The sequence below is a fragment of the Clarias gariepinus genome, chromosome 15, assembly GCF_024256425.1.
Source record: "Clarias gariepinus isolate MV-2021 ecotype Netherlands chromosome 15, CGAR_prim_01v2, whole genome shotgun sequence".
NCBI classification, from domain to species: Eukaryota; Metazoa; Chordata; class Actinopteri; order Siluriformes; family Clariidae; genus Clarias; species Clarias gariepinus.
The window spans coordinates 27,540,493-27,555,357 of record NC_071114.1 but is presented as its reverse complement, the minus strand read 5'-3'; the positions used below and the strand labels follow the sequence as shown (position 1 = coordinate 27,555,357).

At 38.6% G+C, this 14,865-nt stretch overlaps 1 protein-coding gene across 3 annotated transcripts in view; it reads left to right on the top strand.

Moving 5' to 3' along the window:
* The window catches only part of sptbn1 (spectrin, beta, non-erythrocytic 1), an 83,374-nt gene extending 70,873 nt beyond the window's left edge, over positions 1-12,501 (top strand). For 2 of the 3 annotated variants that reach the window (XM_053513469.1, XM_053513470.1), the window contains 13 exons: positions 78-208; positions 1,231-1,435; positions 1,634-2,008; positions 2,107-2,351; positions 2,498-2,636; positions 2,764-2,848; positions 5,410-5,606; positions 7,165-7,262; positions 7,374-7,428; positions 8,606-8,814; positions 9,463-9,636; positions 9,740-9,782; positions 10,853-12,501. In XM_053513469.1, the coding sequence (XP_053369444.1) occupies positions 78-208; positions 1,231-1,435; positions 1,634-2,008; positions 2,107-2,351; positions 2,498-2,636; positions 2,764-2,848; positions 5,410-5,606; positions 7,165-7,262; positions 7,374-7,428; positions 8,606-8,814; positions 9,463-9,636; positions 9,740-9,782; positions 10,853-11,083 (2,187 nt within the window). In that variant the 3' untranslated portion in view covers positions 11,084-12,501. Of the gene's footprint in view, positions 1-77; positions 209-1,230; positions 1,436-1,633; positions 2,013-2,106; positions 2,352-2,497; positions 2,637-2,763; positions 2,849-5,409; positions 5,607-7,164; positions 7,263-7,373; positions 7,429-8,605; positions 8,815-9,462; positions 9,637-9,739; positions 9,783-10,852 lie in introns of those variants that run through there. The other variant, XR_008365698.1, reaches the window with a different exon arrangement.
* The last annotated feature ends 2,364 nt before the right edge of the window (positions 12,502-14,865 follow it).

The following is a 14,865-nucleotide window of genomic DNA, read 5'->3' as shown; positions in this document are numbered from 1 at the left end:
GCTGGAGTCGGAGGAAGTGATGTTCATGAAGAGAAGCTGCTGGTTCAAACATCAACTGAGTGGTTTTTGTTTCTCAGGACGAACAGAGCTCAGTGGCCATGCTGAAGAAACACCAGATCCTAGAGCAGGCCGTGGAGGACTACGCCGAGACCGTACATGAGCTCTCCAAGACCAGCCGCGGTCTGGTGGCTGAAAATCACCCTGAGAGGTACACCGTCCCTCCCTCATCCTCCTCACCCTCCTCATCCTCGTTTATTACAGCGATCAGGCATTTTATAGCACTGTCACATGGAGCACCAAACCTGTTGTTTGGAAAAATTGTGAATTTAAAGGCATTTATTTCCATAGTCAGATTTTTTTTTATTTTTTATGGATGTACATTTTAATGTAATACTGTATATTCAGAGAATTAGCCTACAACATGTAAACAACATACCGTACGTTTGGCTTTTCTTTGCAGCGGAGAGCGATAAAAAACTTATTTTATGTTTCAGCCAATCAGATTGCAGCTCAGGTTGCAAGCAAGAAAAACAAACATTGAAGATAAAAAAGTGTTGGCAGACAAATAATTACATTAAACAAAAGATAAAGATCTTTTCATAAAACAATACTACTAACTTAAATCACTAATTGATGACATTTATAATATTTATAATGTTTTCCTTTGAAGTTGCTTTATGATTAATCAGAGTAATTATTAGTTATGATGGTTGGGAAACACCAGGTATCACGATTTCATAAATATCCGACGTGATATGATTATTTTTATTATTCGGTTATAGTTCTAAACACAGGATGCCATACTACCTGCAAATGTGTGAATAGTGTAAATTGCGCTACCTGTAGGTTCATGTAGGAACTGCAACATTTTAACACCTTAGGTGCAAACATACTGTTTATTAATTTTAAAAAATGATACATTTATTTTTTAATAATTTTACATTTTAAATGTTTAGCACAAGTCATTATGATAATAATAATAAAATCAAGGAATAATCCACTTGGAACTTATTATCAGTATATAAAATATAAATTCAGAATATGTGCTTCTCAGAGCGAGAGATGGTCGCTAGATTAGTAAGCGAAAACACAATTTTATTTTGAGTGACTAAGGAGTCAAATCAGGATTTGGATCTCACACAGACTCAAAGATGAATCATTTCTACCTGATTGGTGTGGATCAGTTTGAACATAACCGTTTCTTTCCGTGCGGTTCCGGTCGCTCTGCAGTGAGAGAATAGGCATGCGGCAGTCGCAGGTGGACAAGCTGTACGCGGGACTGAAGGACCTTTCTGAGGAGAGGAGAGGAAAACTGGACGAGAGGTTCCGGCTCTTCCAGCTGAACCGCGAGGTGGATGATCTGGAGCAGTGGATCGCTGAGAGGGAAGTGGTGGCAGGATCTCACGAGCTGGGCCAGGACTATGAGCACGTGACTGTAAGCCTGCACTTTTTTACACTCATCCTTTTACCTCTTTCTCTTTATCTCATTGGACGCTTGCCTTGTCCTAACTCAACTGATATTATGCATACTCAAAAATTTCCAAGTGGCCGAGCGATTTTTTCTGTTACATAAAAAAATTTTCGAATGCATTTCATTTCAGTCTTACTTCATCTTTTTTTTCCCTGTATTCAGATGCTTCAGGAGCGTTTCCGTGAGTTCGCCCGCGACACCGGAAACATCGGTCAGGAGCGCGTTGACGGCGTGAACCGGATGGCCGACGAGCTCATTAATGCCGGCCACACCGACGCGGCCACCGTCGCCGAGTGGAAGGACGGACTTAACGAGGCCTGGGCGGACCTCCTGGAGCTGATCGACACCCGTACGCAGATCCTGGCCGCTTCCTATGAGCTGCATAAGTTCTACCACGACGTCAAAGAGATCCTGACCCGCATCCTGGACAAGCACAAGAAGCTTCCGGAAGAGCTCGGACGAGACCAGAACACAGTGGAGACCCTGCAGAGGATGCACACCACCTTCGAACATGACATTCAAGCACTGGGGACGCAGGTTTGTCAAGCTTTAGTAGAATTCATCGGCTTTCCAAAAAAATACCCCGAACACGGTGTCTAACTCAGATGCCGCACCACGTCTTCTCTGTGTATCAGGTCAGGCAGCTGCAGGAAGACGCGTCACGTTTGCAGTCGGCGTATGCCGGCGATAAGGCTGACGATATCCAGCGAAGGGAGAGCGAAGTCCTGGAGGCATGGAGGAACCTGCTGGAAGCCAGTGAAGGGCGGAGGGCGCGCCTGCTTGACACCGGGGACAAGTTCCGCTTCTTCAACATGGTGCGTGACCTCATGCTCTGGATGGAGGACGTCATCCGTCTCATCGAGGCCCAGGAGAAACCCAGGTGAGAACTGAAAATGTGTCGGCTATAAAAGATAAAAGGTTCTGTCTAGACGTCTACATGGAATCCTGATTAATCCTTGTTAGTCGATCCTAAGTGGTGTTTGATGGTTTAAGAGTAAACGTGGCTTCATCGTGGGTTTTCTGCAGGGACGTGTCCTCCGTGGAGCTGCTCATGAACAATCACCAGGGCATCAAGGCAGAGATCGACGCCCGTAACGACAGCTTCACCGCCTGCATCGAGCTGGGCAAGTCTCTGCTGGCACGCAAACACTACGCATCAGAGGAGGTGAGGGAAACGTCTGCACGCTCTAAATATGGAAACACGATGGAGTGGTGCTTAGTCTCACTGGATTTCAGTGTTCTGAGAACGGCTCACAGCTGACACTTAACAAACCATGCGTTTTTGTGTGCAGATTAAAGAAAAGTTGCTACAGTTGACGGACAAGAGGAAGGAAATGATTGACAAATGGGAGGACAGATGGGAGTGGCTAAGACTGAGTAAGTCCACAATTTTTTTTGCTAATAGTCGCTTCCTTTGAGGTCACATTAAAAAAGGATAATTGTAGACAAATTTAGTTTTTAAAGACCTAATTAACAGATATTCGTTAATTCATTAATGTTATTAGAACATTGCTCACACAACCTTCTGAGGAATATTCTGTATATATGGTATAATCTTTTTATATACAGTACAGTACAATAGAGTATATACACCAATGTATATAGTACTGCCTCGACATACGAATTTACGCCTTAATAATGAAAAAAAATTCAAGAAATTCGCTCCGGGATACGAACCATTTTTGGCACATGATCGACCAAGCCACTTGCCCATACATCCAGTTGTACGTACATCTGGTTGTGCCAGTCAAAACATATATGTGTATACTGTACATAACACCATGGAGCACAAGAATGTCAGCAAGGATAGTATCAAGAAGAAAAGCGAGCCACCTTCAGTTTAGTTTTTAAAGCAGCCAGTGCCAAGAGGAATCATAATTTAAGGTAAAGTGATGTTTAATCCATTCCCGTCTCTGTGTGCATGGAGTTTGCATGTTCTTCCCCTGCTTGGTGGGTTTTCCTCCGGGTACTCTGGTTTTCTTCCACAGTTTAAAGACATGTTGATTAGACTAATTGCCGTTCCCAAATTGCCCGTAGTGTGTGAATGAGTGTATAAGTGTGTGTGTGTGTGTGTGTGTGTGTGCCCTGGCACCTGTCCAGGACGTACTCCGCCTCGTGCCCTAAGCCTCCTGGGATAGGCTCCAGGTCCCCGCGACCCTGAACACAGGATAAAGCGGTATAGAAGATGAGTGAGTGAGCGAATGATGTTTAATCTATTTATTTCATATTTTACTTTATTTACATGTCTTTTCTAAATGTTTTGATTGTTTTTATGCATTATAGGGATTATAGTGTTAGAAATTGGTATTATTGGTACTATTTTTGGGTGGCTGGAACGGATTATCAGCATTTACATTATTTCCTAGGGGACAATGCGTTTTACAGTACGAAATTTCACCTTAAGAACTCGTCTCGGATTAAATTTGAAGGTAAAGCCGAGGTACCACTGTACTGTATGTTCCACAGTTCTCGGATTTATCTCAGATAACAAAAATATATAATTTTGTCAGTAATCTTCCAATAAAAAGCAGCTACTTCTCCCAACTAAACACAGACCTTCGCATGTCTTAAGCCATACATGCATGAGCCCTTTCATACATGCATGAGCCCGACGAGATAATCTTGCCAACAGTGATTTTGGTAAGAAAACTGGCATACTCCTGGAGATTTCCTGGAACTCTCAGAGCTTTCTTTAAACTCTCCAAGCCTCTCTTCAATCTCGCCAATCTCGGCAAATCATCATTGGATGCGTCAACTCTTTTCCGTAGACTTTTCACGAAGAAAAATAGGTTCATTTCTCTCACATTGCTCCCCTGACACTTGTCAGACTTACATAAATTCTCCTGATCCCCGCCAATCTCCTGGACGCAAAACAGCGACGGAAAAATTGAGAAGATCGAGTAATAATTGAGAAGAAGACATCGTACAGGTTCGGCAGGAACTTATTTTTTACTGGTCAGATTGGAGAGAATGAGGAGAGCACTGCTGAGTGATCTACACAGTCCAGGAGAGAGTTGGCGAGATCGAGCAGACTGTTGAGGAGAACGACTGGTAGGGCTCGCAGGGCACGTGCGGCGCTTCACCCGTTTACTCGTGACACCCTCACCAAGCCCTCCTCATAGTCACGGGACTCTCCTATTTCAGTAAAAACCCATGGATGATCTTAATTCTCACCGTACAGTCAGTGTGCACTCATCGAGAACTCCTTGTTCTTGTCAAAGCTCTTCTCAGATCAGTACGCCCACTATGTAATGCCTTTTCTAGGTCACAGAATGATCATTTTCTCGCCGAAACCACTCTGTATGTATGAAAGGGGAATTAATGCCTTGACAATATGGCTTTAGATTTTCAACTCCATAAAAATAAAACCTGATTAGACTAACAAAGGGGTGTGACATTATTAAACAGTAGCATTTAGTACGCCAAGACATTTTTTAAAAATAGTTTTTAATATAAAAGTCTCATTTCAGTACCATATTAATCAGAATCAGAAAGAAGAGACTTCCTGGTTACTATGGAAATACATGATACGGGAACTGAGCTCAGGCCATCTCGCACTGTGGGATTTAAAAAAAATGACGATTTTGCTTTGTGCAGCATAATACAATTAATATTAATAATCTAGAATTGGATTCCACGACCAGGTCTACTGAAAAAAAAGAAAAATCATGCGTGTCCTCATTGACCTGTTAAACTCTGAGTAAAAGCGTAATCCCGTCTGTACAGATGTGCTCTTTCATTCAGAAAGTATTTTGTGGAACAAAAAAAAAAAATGATGTTTCACATTCTCTTTCATTTTTATTTGTGTATATACTGTGTCCTGTTCCTCAGTCAGGTCTGATATGAAATACAGAAGTGTGTGTGTACATTATTAATCATTCTAACCCTCACTTCCCTCACCTCTGCGTGTGTGTGTGTGTGTGTGTGTGTGTGTGTAGTTTTGGAAGTGCACCAGTTTTCGCGGGACGCAGGGGTAGCCGAGGCGTGGTTGCTGGGTCAGGAGCCGTACCTGTCCAGTAGGGAGGTGGGTCAGAGTGTGGACGAGGTGGAGAAGTTGATCAAGAGGCACGAGGCGTTCGAGAAGTCGGCCGCTACCTGGGAGGAACGCTTCTCCGCTCTGGAGAGGCTGACTACGGTGAGATACCCATCCCACGCCATGAAGTCGTTTTTAATCAGGAGGGGGTTTCCTGACATGCTTTATACAGTATACACATTATTTATATTAATACATTTTATTTTGGGCTCTGATTGGCATCATAGGAGATTATTAGGTATTAATTATATATATTTTGTCAGAACCTTGCTTCCATGTACTGTAATTAGGCTAGTTTTTCTTTATATATACAAATTTTTAATAATAATCCTAAAAAATGTCATAATTAGTTAGTTTGGTTGGTTTGTTTGTTTATTTAGTACTCTGCTGCTCTATAAAAGTTGATTTTTTTTCCTATAACAGCATCTCCATGTCACAGAGGGTGAATTAGTTTTTTATTGGTTATTTAAAACATTCCTTTAATCAGTTTTTACTGTATGTATTTATTTATAAGGTTGTTGACCGTCCATCCACCACTGTAGGTTCTGTTATCGTTTATAACAGCTATAAAAAAAAAATAATAATACAGTTTTAAGTGGTTAGTCATGTTACTGGGAAATCAACAAAACATATTCTTGCCGAAAACTTTATCAAATCACCAATTATCCATTATTATTTATTAAATACCTGCACGTTTTTATTATTAAGTTTGGTTTATATGGAGCGTCCGGCGCTCAAGTCCTTGTGAAGGAGAAATGAGAAATTACAAGGGGTGTTCAAGTCAAACCGGGACTTCTGGTGAATGAAGGCAAATATATAAATATTAAATATTACTATTATATATAGTAAAATATATAAACGGTGCAGATATTTTGAAGAAGCCCGTACGTCCGTGATTGATGGTCCCAGCTGAGGTGGCTCAGAGCCCAACGCAGCCGTTAACGTGAACATTCAGCGAGTGTAACGCCAGATTACTGAAAATCAACAGATGACTTGTGGAGGAAACGCACCTGTCTGTGGGACCTGTACACACACTCATTCAGCAACAAAACATGCACATTACAGGAACTCGGCTCTAGAGTTATTGCCACGTCCCCCGTACAGTCCTGACCTCACTCCAAGACATTTCCACGTGTTTGGATCTTTGGCGGAGTTCCTTCGTTTCAAAGGTGAAGCGAAGCAGTCTGATAATGTCTCTGGTGCACCGAGAAAACTTTTTAACCTGATGGTTTCCAAGCAGTAGTGAAAGGAAGTTTTACTCTCAGAACTGTGTTCTGTTATTATGCATGACCAAAAATCCCGGTTTGACTTGAACACCCCTGCGGATTGCCTTTCAGTCAGACGTCCTGTAAGAGCCTCTGTTATACAGCACGAACGCTCTTGTGATTTTTTTCTCGAAAGCAGAAGTTACATGGGAGTGAGACCGGCGCAGTACACTCTCTTCCTCATGGCCGGTACTTCCTCTTTGGAAATAATCAGATTTACCAACACAAGCATGGATTTATAATCCCTGTAAAAAAAAAAAAAAAGTAGAAGTACATTTCATTTTAGGACAAAGGAGTAGAGGAAGTGAGCAGTGTGACTGGATTGGAACGTGTGTGTGTGTGTGTAAGTGAGTGAGTGAGTCAGACCTGATGACCCGTCCCTCCTCCTCTTGCAGTTGGAGTTACTGGAAGTGAGAAGAACGCAAGAAGAAGAGGAGAGAAGAAGAAAACCCCCGACACCGGAGCCGGAGCAGGTGATCGAGGCAGAGCAGAGGTAATCACTCACCTTCTCAAACTCAGGACACGAGAAATCATTCGTTTCCTTGGCAGAAGTAAGTTACAGTTTGTAGTCAATTCTGCATGAATGTTCCTCGTGTTTTCACAGAGAAGGAGAGCAGATTGCTCAGAACGGACTGCCGTCAGACCAGGAGTCCCCACGGGTCAGTTATCTTATGTACATCTTTATCTTATGAATATGCAGAGCAGGAATCCTTAAGGAAGCAAACAGCGTTTGATTGGTTACAGGGATTCATACACAATTTGGCAGATTTTCGACAGCATTAATGGCACAAGTCAAAGCTTTGACTTTTTACAACGAAAAAATCCAAACTTTTATCTGAACGTTTGACTGGTTCTGTATATAAAACAGAAAAACAGAAGAAAAAAAACCCTCAAATATAAATAATAATTACATGATTCGTACTAAAGTTATTACCCTCGAGTTTTACAATCAAACACACAATTGAATTTAAAAAATAATCCACCATTATGACTTACACTCTGGTCCTACAGTAGATTATGACATATCTAATTAGTCTTAGCGAATTGTTTTCAAACTATGCTGTCTCACCAACACATTAGGCCTCGGCTATAACACATTTATTACCAGAATTATTCTAAATCATTTTTATACCTACTAGTTCCTCTGGCTCAGAAAGAAGGTATCGGAGGTATCTGCATCAAACAGACATCAAACAAATTTTTGTTCTATTGTGACAATACCAGGACTAACAGTGTATCAATGCATTATCTGGTGTGATGCATTTTCATGTATAATGTCAGAAATGTATTTTTCATAGGTTATTACGCGCACAACCATATTAGAAACTCTTCCCTGCGTCTTGCTTTAGCAACAGCCGAACTATTTGTGATAGTTTTGTGCGTTTTTTTTTTTTATGTTGTGAGACGTGTGGACCTGGCAACCCAGCCTAAAAGCTATTGTTTAATGCTTAAACCTTCTTAATTTACTTAGCTCATCTGTCATTTCATCATGCTTTGCTTACGGTGAATGACTTTTAACTATTTACAGTAATTATTAGGTTTTAATCACTGAATGTTTTAATCAATTGAAATTTGAAACTAAAAGCACATCACTTCAGGCAATCAGGCTCAATTTTTTTTTTGCTGTATTGATTGGCACAGTAAGTAACATGGACATTTTAAAAATGCAGATTGTTTTCAGGTGTAATGCTTTTTGCCTGCAAACACTCTGCTTTTTAAAAATACCTGCATTACCATACTGTTTCACCACCTGAACTGTTTTGTGAGTCTTGGATGATATTTACACCTGCATTTCAAGCCTGTGCATTTAATCTCAATATCTGTGTGTCATCTCAGGACGGAGTGGACGGAGAAATCGTGAACGGTGTGCCTGAGAGGAGCTCGAAGGAGCCGAGTCCCATCCCGTCCCCGACATTAGGAAGGGCCAAGGGCAGCCAATCGTCCACCCTGCCGGCCAAAAGTCAGGACTCTCCCTCCGCCCAGCTGGAGGGCTTCCTACACCGCAAGCATGAGTATGAGGGCCACAACAAGAAGGCATCAAACAGGTAACTCCACCTTCTTCACTGCCTTATAGTTAACCATTGAAGCTCAAATGCAAATGAGTTCCTTTGCAGAAGTGCATTTTTCTACCCAATCAGAACGCAGAACATGGGAATTTGAGAAACAAATTGGGATGTAAAGTTAAAACATGTCTCATATGAAGCTAAACTTTCCGGCCATATTAGCCACAGAAGGGTCATTACTCCTTTTTTAAAGATTTTCCTACAGTATGATGTCATAAAAGGAGGAAAATTTGAAAAGTGTTTTAAAAACACAGATAAAAAAAAGTGTTTATATATATTTTACACGATGTAGATGCATGTGAATGTCCGAAAATGATAACAATGATCTGACTGACAGGGAAAAGGTGCAAATCTCTGACACTGGAGACTCCATCAATAAACTGTGCACTGATATTTATCTTTGCACAATTAAACAATTAGACATTTATTATTCCACAGTAATTTGTTACACATTAATTTAATCTGTTTATATTGAGCGTCTGCCGTGACTGTTGTTGTATTCCGACCAATCAGAATGGAGAATTTAAGAGCGCTGTTGTATAACAAGGATTGCAAAAGGTTTACTTATTAAGAAGTAAATGATGCAATGTTTTGCTGCTGTTAATATGCCTTTTAAAAAATCTCTCCCAGGTCCTGGCATAACGTGTACTGCGTCATCAACAACCAAGATATGGGCTTCTACAAAGACAACAAGAATGCCGGGCAGGGCATCCCGTACCACAACGAGATCCCCGTCAGCCTGAAGGACGCCGTCTGCGAGGTCGCAGTCGACTACAAGAAGAAGAAACACGTCTTCAAACTGAGGTGAGCTGAAACGGAGCTAATTTGAAGTTGGGAATAAAATAAATTAACAATTTGCTGTGATTTTTTAAATTGATTTATTTGCATCCTTTTTTTTTTTTTACAGAGTGACAAACGGAAACGAGTATCTCTTCCAAGCCAAAGATGATGTAAGGCACCTTTTTGAAGCTTTAAATGAAATATTAAATGTGTACAAAAGCCCTCTCAGCAGTGCCCCCTTGTGGCAGACATCAGTAAATAAAAATAACATCCGAAAGATTTTGCCTGGAAACTTCTAGAAACAATTAATTTCGTCTGCATTACTGATTAGAATAAGTCAGTAACTTTAATCAATCAATAAAACTTCTCTGTATTAGTTTTAATATCAACATCAATGCAGATGAATTTAATGAAATGCAAGCTGATGTTAAAAATATTTAGCGGATATTAGCTAGAACTGCTAAAAGTGTTGTTATTATTACAGCATATGCCTTATTTAATTTTAGTTAAAAATTAAATGAGCTTTTCTCCTGAAAGCTCATAGTGCTTTCAGAAGAAAGTAATGCTCTAAGTGTGCTTGGTTAGTCTTTTTGTGAAAAAAGGAAAAATAGGTATAAAAGTCCAGAATTGAGCATAGTACACAAATCCTGTACTTGAGTAAAACTAGAGGTACCCTAGAAGAAAAAAAAAATGCATTATTTAAGTAAAAGTAGAAGTCCTCTTTTTACATTTTTACTTAAGTGAAAGTACAAAAGTACTTAACTTCAAATTTACTATATAAAAAGTCCTAAACTTATTAACTCATTGTAGCCTTTTTCATAAAAGAAAGAATCTCTCTCGCTCTCGTTTCTGACTGTGAACAGGATATTTCATAGCTGTCTGTAACCAGCTTCTTTACCTACAACATTGATAAGCATTTCAGGGAAAAGAGGCAAATCACGCAATTACACATAATAGTCATTAGTCTAAAAACGACACACCACTGTGATCATGTAACGCAACATTATGCAGAAATGCATTGAAGTAAAAGTACAGAAATTTGCTGTAGGATGTAGTGGAGTAAAAGTAAAAAGAACTACTGAATGCTAAATTTGTTTCTTTTTAAGTGATTTTACAAAAAATTCACAGATGTGCAAAATCACAAAGATGCAACATAGCCTAGATTTAAACATGTAACATGTTAAAGTGAAGGTAAAAAACATTAAGCGTTTAAAGTCACTCGGCTTTTTTCCTTCCTCAGGAGGAGATGAACACGTGGATGCAGGCTATTCAGAACGCAGTCAGTGGCTCCTCCCCTTCTGATAAGTCAGATGTTACGCCTAGCAACCAGAGCACTCCAGCCTCCAGCCGCGCCCACACGCTCCCTGCATCCGTCTCCCTGACGACCGAATCGAGCCCCGGCAAGCGGGAGAAGGACAAGGAGAAAGACAAAGAGAAGCGTTTCAGTCTCTTCAGCAAGAAGAAGCAGTAGAGTCCGGTTCCCCTAGCAGCGGAGACGTCCCATTCCTCACTTTAATCAAATTTGTCTTTTTATCTTCCTTACTTTCTCTCTCTCTCTCTCTCTCTCTCTCTCTTTCTCTCTCGCTGATCTCTCATTCCTATCTGTTCACCTCATGTGATATTCCAGCATGCAAGCTGAAGAGCGAATACGCCACACTCTGTGCCTGAAGTCCCTCTGATCGGATTCCAAAGTTACATATGTTAAAAAAATATATATGATAAAGAAATTATCAAAATAAAAAACAGTAAAAGGAAAGATTTTTAGATAGGGTGTGTCAGGTTTGGAAATTCCGAGGACCAGATGTGTTTTTTTACTCCGTTCTGTTTCTATCGTCTTTTGATTTTAAAGCTATGATTTTAATTGTTAGTTATGGATATCACTCTTTTATGTAACCGTGTCCTTCAGATGGGTCGAATATTTAAATAATAATAATAATAATAATAATAATAATAATAAAAACAATTGCTTTCCTCAATTTTGTGAGGCTGTCTCGGACGGATGCGCTGCGTTCTATCTGTGCTGTCAGGGAGCAAGACGGGGGACGCGTAACGAAATCGATTCCACTGTGAGATTCCAGTCGGAACCTGAATCTGTCATTTTCTGTATGATGGAACCTTTCGCTAAAATTCCATTCGCTCTTATTATAGGCGCCATGTTGGCCGATCCTGCCTTGTAACAATTTCAGGCTGTGAAGCCGTAGAACTCCTCGCTAATATGAAGGTCGATTAACATTTCCTTGTCGTGTGTCCTTTATTAAAACCACAGTTTTATTTTTGTTTCTTTTATTTTGACCTGTAAGAATGTTATATGCTATATGAAAAAAAAATACTCCTTTTATTATTTTTTTAATTCTCTTTTCTTTCCTTGTTCATTTTTGTCACTTCTGTTGAGTTGCATCATAATATATGTTTCAAATAATTCTAGTACAGAGTATTGAAAAACTAGCTGTATTATAAACACTCTATAGCATCGATGTTAAGTGGAAAGTGGAGCTCGAGCATTTACTGGAATAAAAAAAATTGGTAAAGTTACTCAAATAAATATGGTCGCTTGCTTGTTGGCTATAGCACTACGCATTATAATGATTTCCTTTTTATTTCTTTTTTTTTCCCGCTACATTATACCGCTATTTGATACATAGTGTGCATTTCTCTGTCACTGTATGTAATGTAATGAAGAAACAAACAAACAAAAAAGAAAAAAAAAGAAAACCATCTACTGCACAATCAGAAATAGTGTAATAGGAATGAAATCCTTTTGCAGCATCAGGGCTGGTGAGGCCGTGTAGTAACCTCACTATAGTCCAAGTGTATGAAACTGCACCTGTAGACCTTTTACCCCCTCTCTGTTAAATATGTGCGATGTCATTAAAATGCTTTTAAACATTACCGCCTTCGACTGACTCCCGTGTTTTCACTCTGTCTAAAGACCAGGATCTGTCGGATGTCTCAGCTTGAAAATTGCGACATTTTGACATCATGGCATATAGAGGAAAGCAAATCTTAGATATTAATGCATAAGGAATGAAACGTAGAGGGATAAAAATCACAAACCCAGTGGTGTGATGAAGCACAATGCAAACTTGACTATTTTCTTTTGTTCTATTTCCTATATTTCATTTATTAAAGTACACATAATACTTTTTGTCCATTTAGATGTATGAATAATGCTGTGGATTGTCCATTAAATAAATTAGTGACTGTAACAGCTGCAACGTAAGTGACAACAGTAACTCAAGACCATTTAAAGACTACCTAGTTTAGTGCGCATGGTTGGATTTATCTGTGGAATTTCAAATTTCTTATTTTAAATTTTAAAATATTGGAAGGAAGGTTAAGTTACTAAGACGATTCATTTCAGCTTGTGGAAGAGAAAAGTACTGCTCGTTGCAGAGATTCCTACTGTACCATAAACTTACGAAACATCTCTGTTTTAACAATTAGATATTTTTCTTGTGACAATTTTAACCTGTTTATCTCTTGGATAATGTGTAGCATCTGCCAGACAAATTTTATTTCATACGAGGTAATTATGTACTGTATAATGAATTGGAAATGGCAGGATTGTCGGAGCTACTGTAGTGTTTCTGAGAATTAAAAACACCTTCTGATTAGTCAGATCTCAGAGTTTGACAGTACAAAAAAATACAGTAATTTATATATTTAAATAGTAAACTGCAAAGTGAGAACAAATTCTACATGTAGCCCATAAATCTATGAAGATCTATTTATCAAAAAATAAATTATGTAAAGAGGTCTGCATTAATGACGTGTCATTTAAAACTCAGATGTTGATTTGTATATTTATCAAGTCAAATTTATCGTATAAAGATTATGAAGGACAAACATTTCTCAGTCAGTTTTACACACGGCAGGTTCCTGATTGCTGTACGAGGTGTCGAGATCACATACGTGGCAAGTTGATGAGCTGACGAGGTTATGTTCGAGCAGAACACCATCTGGAAGCTCCATATGTTCGGGATTATAGTTTGGAGCATGACCCTACAGTCCCTTTTCTTATCTTTAAAGGATATCACCTCCAGATCACACACACACACACACACACTCACAGTAAATGCACAGAAAAATAGTGTTAGGTTTGTTGGTTTGTTTGTTTATTTATTTTTATGTATGTTTGTCTCTTACAAAATTGGTGAAAAGTTTCATTTATGATAGTAAATAAAAACCTCTGTCTGTTCAAAATCCGTTCAAAAGGATTAATCCCCTATTTAGAATATAAACAATAAATATTTTAAGCCCTCTCTTCGCCTTTATAACTGCCTCTGAAAACGTAGATGATTAAACCAGGCCTGGACTCATGTTGCCAACATGTATTTTTTCGCCTAATACTTTTTGATCATTGTTACAGGTTTTTACAGGATACGTAATGTTTTTAAAAATGCAGATTTTTTTTTCTGTTGTTGTTTATTTTAAGCATTTTTATTTCATCTGGGCTTTTACTGGTTTTTATTTCATATTACATTTATATTCGAACTTTTATAATTTAGTTTCTATGTTTTTTTTATTTTATTAAATTTTTGTTATTTTCTTGTTGTTTTTCTGTCACCTTTGTTATTTATAGTGTTTTCGGATTTATTTATTTTACATTTTTGGAACATTTTCCTTTTTATTGACAGCTGTATTTCAACTCACGTTTTTATTACTTTCAAGCATAAATTACTTACAGTACAAACATATCCCGTTTTTTATTGCATATAATTAAGATTTTGATCAGAAAATCTATCTTTACTAATCAAAACTAATTTAAAGAGAGAGAAAGAATGAGAGAGAGAGAGAGAGAGAGAGAGAGAGAGAGAGAGATGGAATGCTCTGCAGGAATGCTATAACAATTTTTACAGTACATATATACATATCTTTTAAATGTTTATATATATTTATTTATTATTATTTTATTTTTTTTTAGTTTTTAAAAACTTGGTTGCCATGTTGAGCCCCTAAGCAAGGCCCTTAACCCTATCTGCTGTATCCTGGTTGACCCTGCCCTCTGACCCCAGCTTCCTAACTTGGATATACCGAAAAAATATTTCACTGTGCTGTAAGGTACATGTGACAAATAATTGAATATTTTTATCATTATTGTTATAATAATAATAATAATAATAATAATAATAATAATTATTATTATTATTATTATTATTACTATTATTATTATTGTTGTTGTTGTTGTTGTTGTATACAGTGGCTAAGTGATTAGCAGCGTCGTCCTGCACCTCCAGGGTCCGATACAAATAA